Raw genomic sequence first — 19,213 nt, forward strand, 5'->3', positions numbered from 1 at the left:
GGAGTTAGAGAGATATCAACAAACATGGGTATGGAATATCAAGAGTCAGCAAAGCCAGTGCAGTGCGACCCTTAACAAAGAAAAAAAACCATCAAATGTACATTATAACAGAGTTTTAGAGACTTATGAGATGTAGCTAAAGCTTCACCCAGAGGTAAATGTATAGCCTTAAAGGCATTTGCTGCAAAACAACAATGGAAAGAACCTAACTCCTCAAGCCAAAAAGATCGAAAAATAGGTTTAGCTCCAAGGAAATCTGGAGTATGAAAATAATAAAGATTACAAAAAGTAAAGAACTAGAAAACAGTGCTGAGGAAACAGCAGCTGGGAGGCAAAACAAGTTGCCCAAGGTCTCAACGCCAGTGTCTGGGTGGGTGTTTGCCCTACAGTCCCATGGGCTCCCAGAACTCGAGGTGCCTTTGGAATGACCATGCCTGAATCTTGGTGGCTCGTCCACGTTGACATCTTGGAGGCATCAGGGCCACCAACCCGTTAGAACGCAGAATGGATGGTCTAGGAAACTTGTAGAGGTCTGCAACCAAACAAACCCGGCGCTTAGGAGATCGATGTTTTTAAAAATTCAAAGTTCTTCTGAATTTATTAACTATTTTTCTACTCACCCCGAAAATCGTTTGCTGATGGCAATATGAAGATATATTTTGCCGAATTTCTTTTTAAATTAAATGTATACATCAGAGCGGCTGGGAGGGGGCGGGTGATGAGGCGGTAGTGTTTCGCGCGGGGCGCGGGGCGCGGGGCGCGGGGCGCGGGGCGCGGGGCGCGGGGCGCGGGGCGCGGGGCCCGGCAGGCGGCGCCCTCCCTCCCTCCCTCCCTCCCGCCTCCTCCCGCGCCGTCCGCTCCGGCTCCCTCTCCCCCTCGCGTCGCAGCCGGCACTTTGCAAAACTCCTCGCTTGCCCGCGGCGGCCGCAGCTCCGCGCCCTGCCCGCCCCGGCGCGTCCGTGGGGCATCGGGCGGCGGCGGAGCGCGGCGGCGCGGGGAGCGCGAGGCGCGGAAGCGCCGGGGGCGGGCGCCGGCGGAGGCGGGAGCCGAGGCGGGGCCGCGCCAGCCCCGCGCCGCCGCGCCCCCCGGGCCGAGCCCCGCGCCGCGCCGCGCCGCGCCGAGCCGCCCTCCCCGCCGCGCAGCCATGGCCGCCCCGCCGCCGCCGCCGCCGCCGCCGCCCCGCCGCCCGCTGGCCTGAGGCGCTGCCGGCCGCCGGGCGGGGGCCATGGCCAGCGCCGCCGAGCCCCCCGGCAAGGCGGCCGAGTACCTGCAGGAGCTGACCCGGATCGTCGCGGCGCAGCAGGAGCTGCTGGCGCGCCGGCGGCGGCGCATCGAGGAGCTGGAGCGCCAAGTGGCGCGGCTGAGCCGCGAGAACGCCGGCCTGCTGGAGCGGCACCGGCGACACCTGGCCGCGTGCGCCCGCCGCCCGGACCCCAGCCCCGGCGCCGGCCCGCAGCCGCTCGGCGTCATCCCGGAGCTCGGCTGCCGCCGCGACAAGTAAGCAGGCACCGGGGGCGGCGGGCGTGTCGAGGGTGCGCGAACTTCTTGGGGAGGGGGGCCCGCTCCCCTCGGGGCTGGGCGGGGAGTTGGGCGGAGGCGGGGAGAAGCCCGTCCAGAGGGCGCGCGGGGGGACCCCCGACCCGGGGCTGGAGCTCGGGCGGGGACCGGGTTCCCTGGGAAAGAGGTTCTGGGGCGCTGCCTGGCGCTTCCACCGGCCCGCTCTCCGAAGACGGACGGCTCCGGACTCGGGCTCCAGCGACCCCCGAGGCTCGGTGGCGGGATCGGCCTCGCTACGGGGTGCTTGCTGTCCGCGCGCAGAACTGGAGCTCTGGGTAGTGGGGCCAGAACTCCTGACCCGGAGAGCCCGAGACCCAGTGGGAAGGGGGTGCGGGAGGCGCAGATCCCGCCCCCGAGCGGGCCTGGGTCACTCGCGGGTCACTGTCCCTCCGGGAGGGACCTTATACTCCCTCTAGCCGGAGATGAGCGAGCCTCTTCCCTCTGGACGCCTCCGTCTCCTCCTTCGCCGCCCGGTGGTTATACCCCGCCCGCCTCACCCTGGGATTACCCCTGGCTATTTCGGACCAAGGATTAAGTGGGGGACAGAATGGGGGCGGGATTGCCCGGCCGCGCTGGCCCCAGGCGTCCTGGGGTGAGCTCGCAGCTTGCGTGCAGCAGCCCGTTCGCTTTCCAGGGTTGCCCAAGTCGGGTGCGGGGCTCCTCTCCGCAGAAGTCCGGGTGCCTTTCTGGGGAGAGACAGGGGGCACGGGGGCTTCAGGTGACTCCAGGGTTGGATTCCGGGGTGCTGTGAGCCTGTCTGCCCTCTCCGTCCTTCTGTCTTTGGGACCACCTGGCCACACTCCATGGTTTGGACCCCGGGCAGAGGAGAAAAACACTGTTGGGGGGGGGGGGGGACGGAGGGAGGAAGGAGGATGGTGATCAGCAGCTTCAGGAAAGGTTTCCTGGGAGGCTGGGGGTAGGCAGGGATGATGGGGGAGGAGTTGACCCTGACTCCCAAATCCTGCTGGGGGTGGTGGGGAAGGGGCTCCTGATTCCCAGAGTCCAGGTACAGCCATCTCAGACCTGGTATCTCCCCCACCAGGAGCAGCTGTGCCAGGCTGTGGTGGTGGGACAGAGGACCCCTGCCTGTCACCCTGCTTCCTGCACCGGTTCTGGGCAGTGCTTCTGGGCTCTTGTGGGCTCTGAAGAAGGAGGGTTGTGAGGGTGAGGTCAGGGCGTGGGTCAGCCTCATGGCTCTGGGGTGGCAGGCCCACTAGCAAACTCCTGCTTTCTCTTTATCCTGGGAAGGTTTCGCGAGGCCTGTGGATAGCTCCTAGCTGGTGTCAGCGAGAGAAAGCAGAGACCCTGCTCCCTCCGTGCGCCCCACCCCTGGCTCTCTGGTGTCACTCAGGGGTCACTCAGTCCCTCCCACAGTGGCTGTGGATTACTTGGTGCTATTGCAGGAGACGGAGCCCCGCGCCCTCATGCAGGGACTGAAAGAAAAGCTGGGGATGGCCCAGGGGAGGTCCTCAGCAGCTCAGGGAGGCGACACACAAGGGCAGGGACGCACGGTCCACTTTCACAGGCAACAGTGACACACGCTGTTGGCAAATGCCTCCCAGCACCGTCCTGGGGAATGCATTCCTTTCTTCTCTTCAAAGTCACCTCTGGTGACCAAGAGGGAGGATGGAGACTGTGAGTCCTGCTTGCTGTGGGGAATCCCCAGCGTTGCATCTGGGCGGTGGCCTTGGAGGGGGGAGCTGGGGATGTGGGTGTGGGGTTTATTTCACAAGTCCCCAGCTCTGTCACACTGGCTTCCCTCCACTGAGATACAGCCAGAGCCTGTGATGGCATCCCCTTTCAGAGGAACCGCAACCAGTCAAGTTCTAAGTCAACTTGAATGTGCACACCAAGTGCCTGGGGATCCTGCTAAAATCCAGATTCTGACCAGTAGGCCCAGGGCAGGCACACAAGCTCCCAGAAGCTGTAGATGCTGCTGGCCCCCAGAACGCACCGTGACAAACGAGACTGTGTGGCACCAGCATATTAACAGAACAGTTTGGTCCCTCGAGATGGAGCGCGCCGGCCCATTTCTAGCATCCACTGCATGTCCCAGCCTTTTGGGAGGCCGCCTCCCTCCCTTCATAGGAGGCTCTTGGGGGGCCGTGGTATCATACGTGCCTTCTCGCACCCTTGGGATTCTGGGTCACTGGACCGTGTAGGGGGAGTGAGCTGAGGGCTGCTTTTCCACACCTGGTTTTGACGTGCCCACCCACTGTCCATCTATGTAGCAAAATGATCTATGCCTGAGGAGCATGGTTTCACCAACCCCCTTGAGAGCAGCCAACTTTTATGAAGTGTCTACTGTGTGAAGAACTGTTAGTGATGTGCTTGGAGACACAAAGGCAAGGGCAGAGAACAGAGGAAGAGGAGAAGGGGACACATGCAGACTTGGGACCGATGGCCGGCTCTCAGCCAGTGACCATGGGACAAGTCATGCCTCCTCATTTAGCCTCAGGGTTTTTTTGTTTTTTGTTTTTTTTTTTTTTTTTGTTTTTAATGCACACAAAGCAGGGACGATCACAGCTGCCTCCCATACTTTTTCTGAGGGTTAAGGGAGGATAATGGGCATGGAGGAAACTGGTATACAGTAGGTGCCTAATGCATTTCAGATTCTTCCTTCATCCATCGGTTTCTCCGTTCTTTGGGGCCCATGATGCCCTGGCAGGAGGTGAGTGAACTTCCTGACAACCTGCCTGAGACCCCCTGGGGCCCGGTGCAGGGGGTGTGGAGCTAGAATGGCTGTCCAGAACTCGAGGGCAACTTGGGGTTGGCCACCTGGGATGGAGCAGGGAACACCTGCGCGTGAGCTTCCCGAGGCGACGGGCAGTGCAAGACCACGGCATCGGGATGACTTCCTGCTGGGGCACTTGGCTCCACCTTCTCCCAGTGCTGGTGCACCCACCAGTGGGCACTGCCCGTGCCGGCTCCCAGGCCCTCCTGCCTGCAGACAGGGGTCCTTGTAGGCAAGGGTGCACAGAGCGTGTCAGGCTAAGGCACGCCTGGCTACCCATTTCTTCAGCAGCCACCAGCTGCTCTGGCTGGAGTCAGGAGCCCTTTGGCCCCCGCCACCACGTGGACAGGCTGCACCTGCGTATCCAGAAGGGAGAACAGATAGATGCAGGGGAGAGACCACTGAAAAGGCTCATCCTGGGACAACAGTGATCTCGTACCACCTCCCCCGAGCATGGTAGATACTCTCAAACCCCAAACTTGAAACCCTTCCTCGGAAGTCCTCTGCTGGAAGATACCATCGTGAGTTTCTCAAGTTTGGGGACAACAGGAAGATAACAGGAAAAAAAGAGGATAACTTTGTTTCTGTTGGATTATTTAGTTGACTTTTTTCTGACATCAGAATTCATATCCAGTGTTTAGCGGGCTACGTTCTCATGATGTTTCTAGGACTGTTCCCTCCCACTAGAGATTGGGGTACATAATAGACACTCAATAGATACCTGTTGAGTGGATGAAGGTAGGCAGGATTGATTAGAACTGCTGTGTTTTCCTTTCCAAAGTCAGCTTGAACTTGAGCCGGCCCCACTGACACGGAGCCAGATCTCTGGTCAGCAGGGATGAGTGCATTATGGCTACATGCACTGAAGGCCTCCCATGTGCCCCGCACTGCTGCGGGCATGTGCATGTGTCAGTGCGCTGCATGGGCACAGCGCTACCACGAGGCAGGAACGGCTGCTGCTCCCATTTTATGGATGCGGAGACTGAAGCTCAGAGGTCATGTGACTTACTCAGGTTCTCCCACCCCCTAGTAACGGAGCCGGGATTGGGGCTCAGGTGGCCTGGCTCTAGCCCCCTGCTCTCACCCACCCCCCAACAGCCCTCCCTGCTGCAGAATGATCAGGCGACCCTCCCCCTGCCGGGATCCTGCGTGACTCCCAGCCTCCAGTGCCAGAGGAAGCCCAGCATACGTGGCTTTTGTCCTGCCGTGTGGGATCCCATCACCGAGTCCGGGCCTCAGCATCACCCGAGGTGGCAGTGAGTGGGGCAAGGGTTGAGCGTGGTGACCCCTCCCAGCCTCCGATCTTCCAGAGTCTCCCGGCAGAAGTAAACACCAGCCTGCAGAGGTTGGAGAGAGGGCCCTGTGAAGCGGCCTCCCTCGCTTTCCCGTCCCCTCCGGCCCTCAAGAGCTGTCACATCACTCCAAGAGGACGTTTTGCTGAAGCTCTGAGTTGGTGACTCACTCTGGGGGAGGCTTCCAGTGGCATTCAGTCTCTGTTGACTTACCAAACGAGCGCTCTCCCCGGGTCTGTGGTGACATTCGTGGTGATGGTGGTGTAGCAGTTCAGAGGGAAGCTTAAGGGTGGCCAGCGGAGAGAGGGGGTGGCAGGCAAGAAGTCACTGACGCAAGAAGCTGTACTCGGGAGGGTCCTGGCAAGACGCCTCTGAAAGCATGCCGTTCTGTTCTTCAGGGTAGCTGGAAGTACCAGACCTGAGCTTCAGGGTCTGAAGCCCCGAGAACCTTCTGTCCCTGTCTCCTTTCCCCCCTCTTAGCAGAGAGTGGGAACTGCGTACGGGCTGAGAGAGGCCTCAAGGGTTTTCCTGATCTGAGAGGGCGGCGGAGAAGGTGGCAGAGGGAGATACTGTGTTCACGGCTTCGTGAAAGAATGTTCTTGTTCTCCCGGCCAAGATAAAGCCGAGTACCCAGTGCCGGGGAGGATGTCCCCCGGCCAGAACGAGCTAGAACATGCTCAGAGAAGCTTGTCCTGGTTGGGCAAAATGCATTCAGCTCTGAGGGCGCGGGGTGAGGCGCTCTTATTTTTCCAGCAGATGGTAGAATCCGCAGAAAGATGAGGAAGAGTGTTTCTCTGAAGTTCTCCCCCAGCTGTCTGACAAGCTAAGCAAATTATTATTTTACAACCTGGAAAATAAATCGTGAAAAGCTTCTTTATCTGGCTAGGCTTGGGAAAAAACAGGGAGCAGTACCGTGCATGTTCTCGTTCCCATGTCTGTTTCCCCCTCGGCTCTCTGGGTTCAGGCCTCCCGGAGCCTGTAGAGATCTCGGGGCTGTGCCGTGGTGGGGGGGGGGGGTGAGCATCGGGAACTTGGGGGCATCAGCATTTTTTGTCAGCTGGGTGGCTACTAGTCAGCTGTTTTGTCTGTGACAGTGTTTTGACAGCTGATCGTGGTTTTTGTTCTTTGCTCGCTGTTTGTGTAAGAAAGAGCGACGCTTTGCCTAACTTGGGAAGGGCACCATTCTGAGCTTGTCAGGGTAAGTGTCATCTGAATAATTGCCACAGAGCAGCAGAAAAAACAAACAAACAAACAAACACAGACAAGCTGGGTGTTCAGCAAGAACTGGGGTGGGGAAAGTGCACTGACCTAATTGAAGCAGAACAGAAGCGGCGGATGAGGCCGAGAGGCGGTCCAGGGTCACACTCGTGGCCTGGAAGTAACTTGGGCCTCGACCTTGCCACTCCCCACCCGGTGCAGACCCAGGCCAGGCCGTGGCTGACACGGGCCCGGCTGTGAACCAGACTTTGCTGAGTGGCAACATCAGTGAGTGGCCTTTGGAGTCTGAATCCTGAGCCTCCGTAGGGTTTATATTTCCAGGAGGATATGCCAGACCAGTTATTGTAAATGCCGAGTGCTTCTGTTTTAAAAGGTGAGGAGCTGCAGCCTTGAGTTTTTCCAATGTGTCCCCAACCCCAGCTGCCCTGGCCTTGCTCTCAGGACCCTCTAGGCCGCCCAGTGACCAACACCTGAGCAGTTAAGCCCTGCTCCAGTAGCCAGTGTGCAGGAACCCCGTCCTGCCTCAGCCACCTCCCAGCAGCGCGGGCTTTCCAAGTAAGGCAAAGCGTTGCCCTTGGCCTCCTGAGGCTGAGTATCTCCTTCCTCTCCCATGTAAAGTGGGGGAGGGCTGCTTCTGTTTGGTAAGATCAGAGTCAGCTGATAGCTGGTAGCTCCAGGGGCAAGAACAGCTAGCATACTGAGATTGCTTTTGAGGGTTGTTTTCCCTAACGTTTTATTACGAAAATTTTCAAATATGCAGAGAAATGGAAAGGACCGTACAAGGCAGAACACCCTCTCAGCTTCCGCAATCGTAGTTTGTTGTACTCTTCGCTGTATTACATGCCTGTCCATTCTTGAGGATATTCGGAACCACGCTGTTGGAGAACGAACATTTATTGAGCGCCTGTTGTATACCAGGAACAGGCTGAACAGTGCACACGTGCTTTGCAGTCTGCATGTCCTTTCATTCACGAACTGTCGAACACTTGGGCGCCTGAGCCCGATTCTTGTCCTTGATCCGGGCAGCGCCCCCACTGCCTCTACTTGGACACCCTTGAACAGGGACATAAGCCTGTAAAGAAGGTTGCGGAGATATCGGGCCGGGTAGGAAGTGGGGTCTAGTGGTGTGGCGCCCTAGAGCCGGAAGCAGATGGCCGCCCTCGGGCATCAACAGAGGCTTCCTGGAGGAGGTGACATTTGAGCTAGAAAGAGGAGGAGGAGGAGGATATCAAGCCAGGGACACAGCACATGTAAAAGGGGAGGCGAGAGGCACCTGGCAGGTTTGGAGGGTGGGAGGTGCTATATGGCCATGCCAGGCCTGTGAGTGGGAACAGCTGGGCCAGGTGAGGTCCAGACAGGCAGGGACCAGCCCCGGGGCACCTGCTTAGGGCCTAGATTTCAGCTGGGTAGTGGGGGTGGGCTGGTGAACAAGACCGGCTCCCCCCTGCCAAGCTGTGCGTGCCGTGTCTGAGCCCTGCGTGTGAAATGCTTGCCTTTCCTTCTGGGAGGAGGCGAGATTCACAGAGCAGCAGGACAGAAATCCTGGGTTATTTTGCGCCTAAACTTAGAATGCTCCGATTGTAGTCAAACCGCGGTAATAACTGAGCCCGTTCCTCTGTGTCTCCATTGACGCACCAAGCCTGTGACAGCCGTGAGCTGTTGACATCCCATTTTGCAGATATGAAAACTGAGGCTCAGGGAGTTCTGAAGCAGGTTGTGCGCCATCACCCAGTGGCAGAGGCCGGGTTCCCACGCAGGTCTGTCTGCCGCCAGAGCTCATGCAGCTCACGGAGCCACACTGTGTGCCTTCGAAGCCGTTCGCTGCTCTGAGTAAGTGTTTTGTGAAACGTGTGGAGCTGTTTCCAGATCTCTATGGCCAGTTCACCCAGACCACCCAGAATTAACTCCAGCACGGTCACCCGCCCAGGGGACGGCTATGGCTTTTCCCTCTGGGCGTCAGAATTGGCCTCTCGTTGTTGTGGTCCCCTTGGAGAATTTATGTCGCCGCCGGGAGCCCAAATCCCTTTTTGGCAAAATTTTGATGGAGGCCTGCCGCTGGCGGGGTGGTCATGGACAGCAGGTGCACATGTGCGGGGGAAGGGTCTCTCTAAGCTGTCAGGCGCCACCCAGCCCGTGCCGGGCATTCCGCCTTGAGTTGGCTTCACTTCCCCACTCGGAACATGCAGGCATTTGCTAGCCTGCTGGAGAGCTCTTCGTGAAGCAGCCTCGGGCCTCTCTCCATGTGTTCATTCATCAGGACACACTGGGATGCTTGGTCGTACGGGAGGGTGGACATATGTGCCCCTTTTCTGGCTCTGCTCCCTCCCCTTGTTGATTTGAAGGGCCTGCTTGCTCTGAGGCTGCCCTTGCATGAAGAGTGTCAGGCCTTCTGGGGAGTCAAGGCCCCTGGGCCTGGCCCCCCTCACCTCAACCACAGGGAAGCGGGCTTCCGAGGAAGGTGTCCTGGATTGGCAGATCCGGAGGAGCCTCGCGGCAGGTCATTTGCAACCTGCCTGTGAAGTGTCTGATGTCGCAGGCTTAGATGCGGTGCTGCATGAGACCCCACTGCCTGCCCGGATGGTCTCAGGGCTCACACAGAAAGTCCTCAGCCCGTGTCCAGAGGTACGGGGGAGGGGGCAGCTGCTAGGGAGCCTTGCAGAGACATCCTCGAGTGCATGAGTGTGGATTATTCAGGGACAGGTTGCAAGGGTCTCTGGACAGCCTGAAACTGAACGTGAATGGGCCGGTGGTCCAAGTGGTCAACTTGGGGGTAAGAATCTGATAGGGTCCTGGCCAGGGCACCAAGCTCTTCTTCCTGTCCCCGGGCCTGTGAAATGAACCTCTCTGAGCCTCGGCTTCGTTTTCTCCAACAGGGGAGAGTGGATCCAGGGGGACGACTGGATGTCCCTTTTGGGGTTGCCCTCAGAGGGGAGGGTGCCTGGCATGGCCAAGATGCAATGAAGAGACAGGTGTATCTGGACCAGAGTGAGCAAGGGGACAACGAGGGAGAGAAGGGGTACGGGACGCACAGCAGTGGGCAGGGCGAGCAGGGCTGGAGAGTCCCAGAGGGACTTTGGGAGACAGGCGTCCCTGGGGGGTGCCTCCCAGAGGAGGGCCAGGACTGGACTCAGGTGTGGGTGGGACCCCTGTCCCTGGCGGAAGCAGGGGCCAGCGAGTAGGAGGCTTCAGGAGATGCTACAGGACTGGGGGCATGGGGTGCTGGTGGAGCTAAGCAGAAGCACGTGGGTTGTGGATAAAAGGAACGTAGTCCCATCCTTTCCCCTCACCCAACAACTACCTGTCCAGATGGGAAGGAGAGAGTGTTGCTTAAGCAGGAGAAAAGCCTCCAGATGGCAGAGTGCATGTAGGTCTTTGTTGCCTGCAGTGCTCTTGGACAGGGGAGTGAGTGGGGGCCGGCTGACGTCCCTGGACCCTGCCTCCAGCCCGCCCCTCTCACTCACCCCTCTGGAGAAGCAGCCCATGCAGAGACACTCAGCTCCCCCAGGGTGGCTGGTCTAGATAGCTCCTGGTCGGGGCACACACATAGTACATGCTCATATGCAGGACAGGCACTGTGGGACCAGGCCACCCCCTCCACTATGATCTGGCTGTACTGCCTCTGGCCGGTTACTCAGCCTCTCTGGGTCTCAGTGTTTTCACTTGTAAAACGGGGTTATAAAATATCACCTCCCTCCGAGAGGGGCTGTGAGGATAAATCTGTATTACGGGTGAAGCACATTGCCCCTCATCCTTGCCAGCTTTTGTCACTGCTGATCCCTCTTACCTAGGCGGAGAAGAAATTTGATGTTCGAGAAAAGTCGCAGGATTTAGGATCCAGTGAGTGGGGTTTGGCGTTTATCTCTCTATTGTCTGTCTGACTTCTGCACATTTAATGTAGCCAATCACAAACCCAAACCTTTGTAAGAGAGGCCGTGGCCATACCTGTAACCCGCAGTGAAAGGGGAAACTTACGTTATTTCAACAGAATGGAGGCCTCCCCACAAAAAGCAGAGGCATCTGGAATGCTCTGCCTGCCCCCACCCTCCCCAGCCCATTATAGGCTCACAACTCTGTCTAGACTTCTTTGAGGCTTTACTGTCACCCAGTTCAGCACCTCTAAACTTTGAGGTACATAAGATACTCCACACGCACAAGGGGTGTCCAGGTAGCTGATCAGCCCCCACGCCATGCCCACCCATAGGCCAACCTGCCCCCTTCCTGGCGCCTACTGTGCCACCATACTGGGGCCTCACCACTACCAACTTTTTCCCATTTAGCGGGTGATCCTGCAGGACTGCAGTGAGGACAAGATGAAACAGGAAAAGCGAAGGCATTCTGAAAGCCGTAACCCGTTGTATGAATGAATGTCTCCTCACCCCGAGATGGAATGTGAGGGATTGTCATTGCCACCCTCCGTCGACAATGAGTAATAGTAGTGACAGCTGACTTGTTTATTACACACACTTACTACAGCTCTGGGAGGTACCACTGTCGTACAGGTGGGGAAACTGAGGCACAGAGAGGCGAGGGTGGCGGGGAAGGTTGTGGTTTGAGCAAGGATGAGCCAAGCACATTCCCCCGAGAGCTATCATCTAGACATCGGTAGGGGGCTCTTTAAATTTCAGCCTGTTGTGCTTAGAGAATACACTTTGTACGATGACCACCTTGTTAAACGGTTTGAGACTCAATTTGAGGGCTAAGATAGGATCTGCCCTGGAGAATGTTCCAAGTACACTTGAGGGAAGTACGCACCTGCTGTTGGGAGGTGTTCTGTGTCTGTCTGCTAGGTCTGGTTGGTTTCCAGTGTTCGAGTCCGCTGTTTCCTTGCTGACCTTCTGCCTGGTTGTTCTACCCATTACTGAAAGTGGGGCATTAATGTCTCCAACTGTCCATGGGGAGCTGTCTATTTCTCGCTTTATTTCTGTCAGTTTTTGTTTTATGTGCTTTGGGGCTTTGTTGCTTGGTGCATGTATGTTTGTAAATGTTGTATCTTCCTGATGGATTGATCCTTTGGTCCTTATAAAATGTCCTTCTTTGTCTGTGATAACAGATTTTGTTTTAAAGTCTGTGTTTGATATCTGCTCTCTTTGGCTATTTGTATGATATCCATTTTTCCATCTGCTTGAAAAATGTGTATTTATTTTTTGAGAGAGGGAAAGAGAGCAAGCCAGGGAGGGGCAGCGATAGAGGGAGAGAGAAATCCCGATCAGGCTCCACGCTGTCCATAAAGAGAGCCTGATGCCCAGGCTCGAATCCATGAGCCGCGAAATCATGACCTGAGCCGAAACCAAGAGTCAGATACTTATCTGACTGAGCCACCCAGGCACCCTCCTTTTTCCATCTTTTATATTCAGCACTATAGTGTTTTTGAATCTAAAGTGGCTCTCTTAGCACATAGTTGGATTATGTGTTTTTAATCCATTCTTCTGCTCTCTCCCTTTTGATCGGAGTGTTTCATATATTTCAAGTAATCCTTAATAAGTTCGGATTTATGTCTGCAACTTTGTTACTCATTCTCAGTATGTCTTATCTCTTCTTTTCTTCCCCTGTCCCTCCCTTACTACTTTGTTTTTTGGTAAAAGGTATTTTCTAGTGCGACATTTAAATACCCTTGTTGTTTTAGTACGCAGATGGCTTTTCCAAGCATACTAAAACCTGTTTGAGAGGCAGAACATCTCCTTGCCCAGAGAGAATGAAGGCAGGGGTGGGAACTGCACAAGAGTGCGTTGGTCATAAAGGCCAGAAGTGACAGGCCCCCAGGGAGAGAGCTGCCTATCAGGGAGACAGGTACATGGGATGGACCCAGACAAACTGGGTGGGTGCTGATGATCCAGCCCAGAAGCTCCTTTGGGGAGGAGGAGAATGATTTGTCTCTGGTGTTCCTGTAAGGGGCCCTGCCTCAGGGTGGGTTTTAATGAATGTGTTGAATGAGCGAATGAATGAATGAATGACTCACTCTCCCACTCGCTGCAAAAGCTCTGGTCATCGGTGGCTGTGTAACAAATTATGCTCCTGAGATTCTGCAGGTCGGGGGGTGGGCCGGGCTTCATCGGTAGCTTCTTCTGCTCTCTTTGTCCATGGAAGTTACTCAGTGGAATTCACGTAGCAGGTGAGCTGGTCTGGAGGGTGCAGCACGACCTCATGTTCGTATCTGGGAACTTGTGGACGTGTCTGGAAGGCTGGGCTCAGCCAGAACTGCTGACCGGAGGGTGTGCGTGTGGCTCCTCCAACACGGCGGTCTCAGGGGGTCGGGCTTCTCGCGTGGTGGCCCGGGGCTCCCAGAGCCGGTGTTCCAAAAAGTCTGGTGGGAGCCGCAAGGCTTTGTGTGACTCGACCTTGGGAGCCCTGGACGGTCACTTCTGCCCCCTCCTGCTGGTCTCAGTGGGAGGAGGAGCAGGGGTCCGCAGCCGGCCCTGTTAATCTGCCGTGTCAGGTGTGCTCCTGCCGTGTTGTCGCTTCCCCAACCTAAGGCTGTCAGAAGTTTCCCTAGTAGCTTGCCTGCGGCCCCCCTCCCTCTGAGCTGTATTTTTAACTCCCGCCATATGGCGAAGCAGCCAAAACATCCAGGGAGGAGAAAGGGGGTCTGGAGGAAATCATCGCCGCTAATGCGTTTTGGATAACTGCAGCAATTAAGAGCGTGGCGTTCTCCTCCCACCATCTCCCCCCACTCTTGCTCCCCCCCCCCCCCCACTGGTGCCTTGTGTGAGCACCACTCCTGCCTGGAGAGGCTGCCGTCCTGCGGGGGCAGGCGGGGGTTCCCACAGACTTGCTCCCGTCTTGCTGGGGACCTCAGGGGACTCTCTGGGCAGGGCAGTCACACACGTCCTGGACTAGCTCCTGGGAGAGGATGCCCCAGAGTGCACTGAGGCCTGAGCTGCCACTCAGTGAGCAGGCAGGGGCCGTGTACCCTCCCCCGATCCTGTTTGTCCTAGCCACAGGCACGGGGATCTCTCTTGCTCTGAAACCTGCCCAGGTGGGGTGGCCAGGCGGCTACCTGCCACCCACGCCCACCTGTGCTGTTGTCACACCTTGGTGCCTTTGCCCACGCTGCTCCCTCTGCCCGGAATGCCCTTCCCACACCTCCACGGCTGCCTCCAGAAACCCCACGTGTCCTTTAAGGACAGGCTCCCATCTCAGAACTCTTCATAATTTCATATACGTCGGAATCAGTGCTCTCTTTTTTGTATAGACATATTTTTGATGTTTGTTCATTTCTTGAGAGAGACAGAGACACAGTGCCAGCAGGGGAGTGGAAGACAGAGAAGGAGACACAGAATCGGAAGCAGGCTCCGGGCTCTGAGCTGTCAGCACAGAGCCCGACACGGGGCTCGAGCCCACGAATCGTGAGATCATGACCTGAGCCGAAGTCGGATGCTCAACCGACTGAGCCACTCAGGCGCTCCTAAAATCGGATATTTTAGATAAATCCTCGATTGTTATGTGGACATGTCCAGGGTCTCCAAAATGGAGTGGGCACATCCTTGGGGGCAAAAACCACCATCGTTTGAGGTACAGGACAAAAATGTTGGAGCTTCTATTTCCCTTGATTATTTAATTTCATCCTTCAATGTCATTTTGGTGGACTGGCGATGTGTGTGTTATCAGTGGGCTTATGTTTATTGTGCGGACGTGTGTTCAGACTCTCATTAAAAAGTCTAGTGTCTGACTTTCTACTGCTTTCCTCCTCCAGGCAGCTACTTTCCTGGCCTCCACCGTGAGACCGGTTGAAATAAGCCTTTCTTGAGCACCTGCTATGTGCTGGCTGATCCCCTCTTTATCTGCATGGCCCCACTTTACAGAGGGGGGCTCTGAGGCTCAGAGAAGTGAAGCATCTTGCTTGCGGTTGCACAGCTAGTAAGGGCAGGGCCCACCATGAACTGTGACTCCCAAACCAGTGCTCTTCCCTTCTGCTCTGTGTCTGGTGGCCCCGAGGCCCACCGCTGGCCAAGCTCTCGGGCTCTGCCTGTGGTGGGGCAGTGGCAGTGATGGGAGCTGGCCTCCTCTGTGTTTCTGTGGCCTCCGGGAGAGAGGGGTGGTCCTGCTAGCCATGGTCTGGATGTGGCATGCAAAGCCTTCTCCCTCGTGGACAGGACTCCAGAAGCGTGGTCACTTTCGTCTACCCAGAAACCTGAAAGCAGGGGCCCAGGAGGAGAGGACACGGACAGATCTGGAGGACAGTGGTTCAGCAGGAACGTCTGTTGGGTACGGCCCTCTTGTTTAAGAAACATGCAGACTCCGGCCCCCGGGAGCTCAGGGCGGCATGGGGGTGAGATGGCGGGAGCTCATTCATCGAGTCTTCCCAGATTCCCCTTCACCAGATGCCAAAAGCCCTGTCCGCCTCAGCTGGAGGAGACCAGAGGGATGGGAACGGCAGCTTTTATCATGTCAGAATGTCAGCCCCTCTTCTTTGCAAGGACTGTTTTTATTGTACAAGGTAGTGTCTTTAATCTCTCTACTGAACTGGAACTTGAGGTCCAATCCAGTAAGCGGTTACAGAACCTTGTGCATACAGATGTGTGCCAGGGAGGGGGACAGGTCTGGGGGCACAGGGAGGTGGCCTCACGGCCTGGTAGGGAAGCAGGTGGCCTCTCCCCTGTGCAGGCGTCTGTGAGGAGAGTCTGCTGGAAAGTCTGCTGGGCTGGGGAGGTGAGGGAGAGTGTTAGGAGGGACGGGGAGCCCCAGATAGTCTTAGCATGCCCTTCCACACTGCCCTTCAGGGACCCCACATCCTGGGTTTTACCTGTGTCCCTCTAGGCAGGAGGGTTGACTTTCTTTTTCTTCTCAAGGTGACAGCTGAAGCTGAAGCTTGCGATTTTTCTCCCCGAATGGTTCTCCTTTGCTTTAATTTGATTGAAACAAACCACTTCCTTCCCCACGTATGAGCTGGTGGCCAGCCTGGGCTCCCGGGTTCAATGGAAAAGTCCCCGGCCGGGGTCTGTGCCTCTCACGCTGCAGGCTGAGCTTGGCTTTCTGTCTGAAAAAGGCCAGTGCTGCTGTAGTGAGACCCATGCTGGGTCCTCGGTTATTTTCCACGGTTGAGACGCTGTCTCAGGCAGTGGCCTAGATGTGGTCTCGATCGCACAGGGGGATGTCAAGGGCCATGGGGTTGGGATGGAACACTGTCACTTCGCCTGCCCCGTTTGCCAAGTGCAGTTTGATGAATGAAAATCGCTGAGGTGGTGGGTGTTTGCAAGTCTGGGTTTGGAGGCTGGCTCTGTCCTGAGCAGCTGGGGTGAGTTTCCTCCTCCGGAAAGGGGGCACAATGATAGGGAACGGCGCTGTCGTTCCAGGAAGTCCAGCACTGGCTGTGACAGCCCACAGCCATTATTGTTTGGGAAATTGTGGGAGAAACGGTACAAGGGGTCTTGGAGGTGATAAAAGGGGTGATCTTTGTACTGCATGAGGATGGTGTGTATGAGCCAGACAGCTACCTCCAGGGTCTGCTTTCCCTTGTGTTCTTTAACATGGAAACTTCTGTTGGGTGTGTGCATGTGTTTTGTTTTTTGTTTTTTAATATGGCCACGAGGACAATCAGAAATACAGACTGCATTTCTTAGCCTCACTGGTACTTAGAGATGGCCGTGTGACTCTGTTCTGGCCAAAAAGAGGAAAGCATAAGTGTGGTGTGCAGCTTCCAGGAAGTGTCTTTAAAAGGAAGGGGTGGGTCTTTGGCCCCTTGCTCCTTCCTGTTGGCTAAAGTAAGAATGTGATGGCTGATGCATAGGCAGCCATTATGGGTTGTGAGGACAAGGGCTGCCCCACAGGGATGCAGTGAGTTGCAGGGAGCCTGGGCCCCTGATAACTTGGGGGAACCACAGCACACACCCTGGACTGCCCACCTCGAGGCTCTTACATGAGAGACTAAAACCATGTGTGGAAGGCCGTGTTAGTGTCTTTGGTTTTGGCCTCTCTTCATCAGTCCTAAGGTTACAGTGAGGGTGGTTTTACAGCCGTGATTTGAAGATGCTTGAGAGCCTGAGGCTTCAGAGTTTGAGTCATTCGGAATGGAGGTGGGTCCCCCAGGGACCCTAGTGTTAGGGTAGTTGCTAAATTTAATCTTATTGAGTGAATGAAGGCCAGTTACTTCATACAGTATGAGTCACAGAGGCAGAGGATTGGCTGAGGCCCGTGGACCCTGACGCTGGTGGATGGTGGCACCCACGGGAAGTGCTGGGGCCAGCAGGGTTCTCTCAGGGTAAGACTCGATGGGTTAGCTGGGTGGCCGCTGCTCAGGCCAAGAAGAGGGGCAAGAGGCTGGCCTTTCGGAAAGTGGGGAGGTGGGCAGATGGACAGACCTTCTGGAAGGAGAAGGGGCAACACAGCTGCCTGCTGGGAGAGAGGCAGACAGGCTGACAGATCCTGATGGGTTGTGGCGGGGTTTAGAAATAGAGACAGAGGGACAGAGGGAGACCCAGGGAGAGGCAGAGGCTGCGAGATGTGTGGGCAAGCACATGTCTGGGACTGTCCTTCTCGCACTGCCTTCTTTTCTTCCCACGTGTGTTGAATTAGTCATTGATTTATTCATTTATTCATTCACTTAACCAGCACTCACCCAGGCTCCTAAGTGCCAGCCTGCAGCCTGTGACGCTGGAGTCAGCCCTCAGGGGGATGCCCGCTGGTGTGAGGGAGGGGAAGGGAGGGAGGGAGGAGGTGGACGGGGTGGGGGTGGGGAGGGTTGCTGCACAGCCATCGGAAAATGCCTCTGCCTCTTGTTCTGGAGGTGCCTTATGTGCCAGAAGATTCTGAGACTAATTAGAATCATTATAAGAGTTGGGGTAAAAGCAAGCCTGAAAGGGGGTACATTTTTACTGTCTGCTCCCAGCCCCATCCCTTCCCTGTGCCCCAGGTGTCCTTACATAGGAAAGCAGGTGTTTTCCACAGGCAGGGGAAGAGACTACTTTGATTTAAAAGCCAATTTGAGTTTTATTTTTATTTTTTTTTTTTATTTTTAAAAAAAAATTTTTTTTTAAACGTTTATTTATTTTTGAGACAGGGAGAGACAGAGCATGAACAGGGGAGGGTCAGAGAGAGGGAGACACAGAATATGAAGCAGGCTCCAGGCTCTGAGCTGTCAGCACAGAGCCCGACGCGGGGCTAGAACTCACGGACCGCAAGATCATGACCTGAGCCGAAGTCGGCCGCCTAACCGACTGAGCCACCCAGGCGCCCCCAATTTGAGTTTTAAAAGAGGAATTGTGATAGGTCGTGAGGAGCCTGAACCCTGAGAACACAGGAGGATGCGGCCTCAGCAGCCGGAGTCCGTGCAGTGGCCGCTCCGGGTAGACGAGTTTGCTGCCGGGCTTTCTGGGGGCCCCCTGGTCTGCCCCACCAGTGCCCGGCTCAGCAGCAAAGCCAGAGCTTTGGGGCTATTTATATCCACTCCAGCAAATCTTTTGATCTCAGTGATCCTGCGCAAAGCTGAGTTGTGCTGGCTTCTACATGCCGGCCCCCTGGGTCGACAGGCTGAGGGACGAGGACTGAATTCAGAGAAGGGCTAGAAGGACCTCTTCATCCACACCTGAACTCAGGCAGGCCGAAAACTTGGCCAGAGTCACCAGCTTGTGTGTGCCAAGCCCTGTGCTCCTGTTTCTCTGTCCTGAGGGGGGAGGCAGGGGTGGGGCGCTGCCAGGGACCAGGCATTAGTTGAGCACTTATTATGTGCCAGGTACTTTTCTTGTCCAGAGGAGTGTGGTTTATTTTCAATATTTTTTAAATTTTTACATGTTTATTTATTTATTTTGAGAGAGCGAGAATGAGCTGGGGAGGAGCAGAAGAAGGAGAGAGAGAGAGAATCCCAAGCAGGCTCCACACTGTCAGCGCAGAGACCGACGTGGGGCTCAATCTCACAAACTGCGAGATCATGACCTGAGCCACAGTCAAGAGTCAGATGCTTAACTGACTGAGCCACCCAGAACCCCTATTTTTTTATTTTATTTTATTTTATTTTATTTTATTTTATTTTATTTTATTTTATTTTATTTTTTAAGGAGCCCCTATTTTTAAAAGCTATGGTAAATACAGATGACATAAAACTTCTCATTTGTAGCCATTTTTAGGTGTCCAGTTCAGTGGCATTAAACACACAGCGTTGTGCACACACACACACAGTACTCACCAGCCGACTCCAGAACCCTCTCCATCTTGCAAAACTGGAACTCTAGCTCCCCACTCCTTCTTCCCTGGCACCCACCACCCTACTTTTCCGTCTCTAGGAATCGGACCCCTCTAGGGACCTCGTGTAAGTGGGATCGTACCATAGTTATCTTTCTGTGACTGGCTGACTTCACCAGGCGTAATGTCCTCAAGGTTCATCCATGCTGTGGCCTGCGTCAGGACTTCCTTCCTCTTTAAGGCTGAGTAATATTCTACCGTACGGAGAGACCACACTTGGTCCATTTGTTCGTTGATGGAT

General features: G+C 55.8%; 1 protein-coding gene across 6 annotated transcripts in view; it reads left to right on the forward strand.

The window, feature by feature from the left end:
• Positions 1-1,114: 1,114 nt before the first annotated feature.
• The window catches only part of IQSEC1 (IQ motif and Sec7 domain ArfGEF 1), a 423,845-nt gene continuing 405,746 nt past the window's right edge, over positions 1,115-19,213 (forward strand). For 2 of the 6 annotated variants that reach the window (XM_078442704.2, XM_078442705.2), the window contains exon 1: positions 1,121-1,497. In XM_078442704.2, coding sequence (XP_078298830.1) covers positions 1,226-1,497 — 272 coding nt within the window. In that variant the 5' untranslated portion in view covers positions 1,121-1,225. Of the gene's footprint in view, positions 1,498-19,213 lie in introns of all 6 variants that reach the window. The other 4 variants (XM_078442696.2, XM_078442702.2, XM_078442703.2 and 1 more) reach the window with 4 other exon arrangements.

Source organism: Panthera onca, chromosome A2, assembly GCF_046562875.1.
Source record: "Panthera onca isolate mPanOnc1 chromosome A2, mPanOnc1 haplotype 2, whole genome shotgun sequence".
NCBI lineage: Eukaryota > Metazoa > Chordata > Mammalia > Carnivora > Felidae > Panthera > Panthera onca.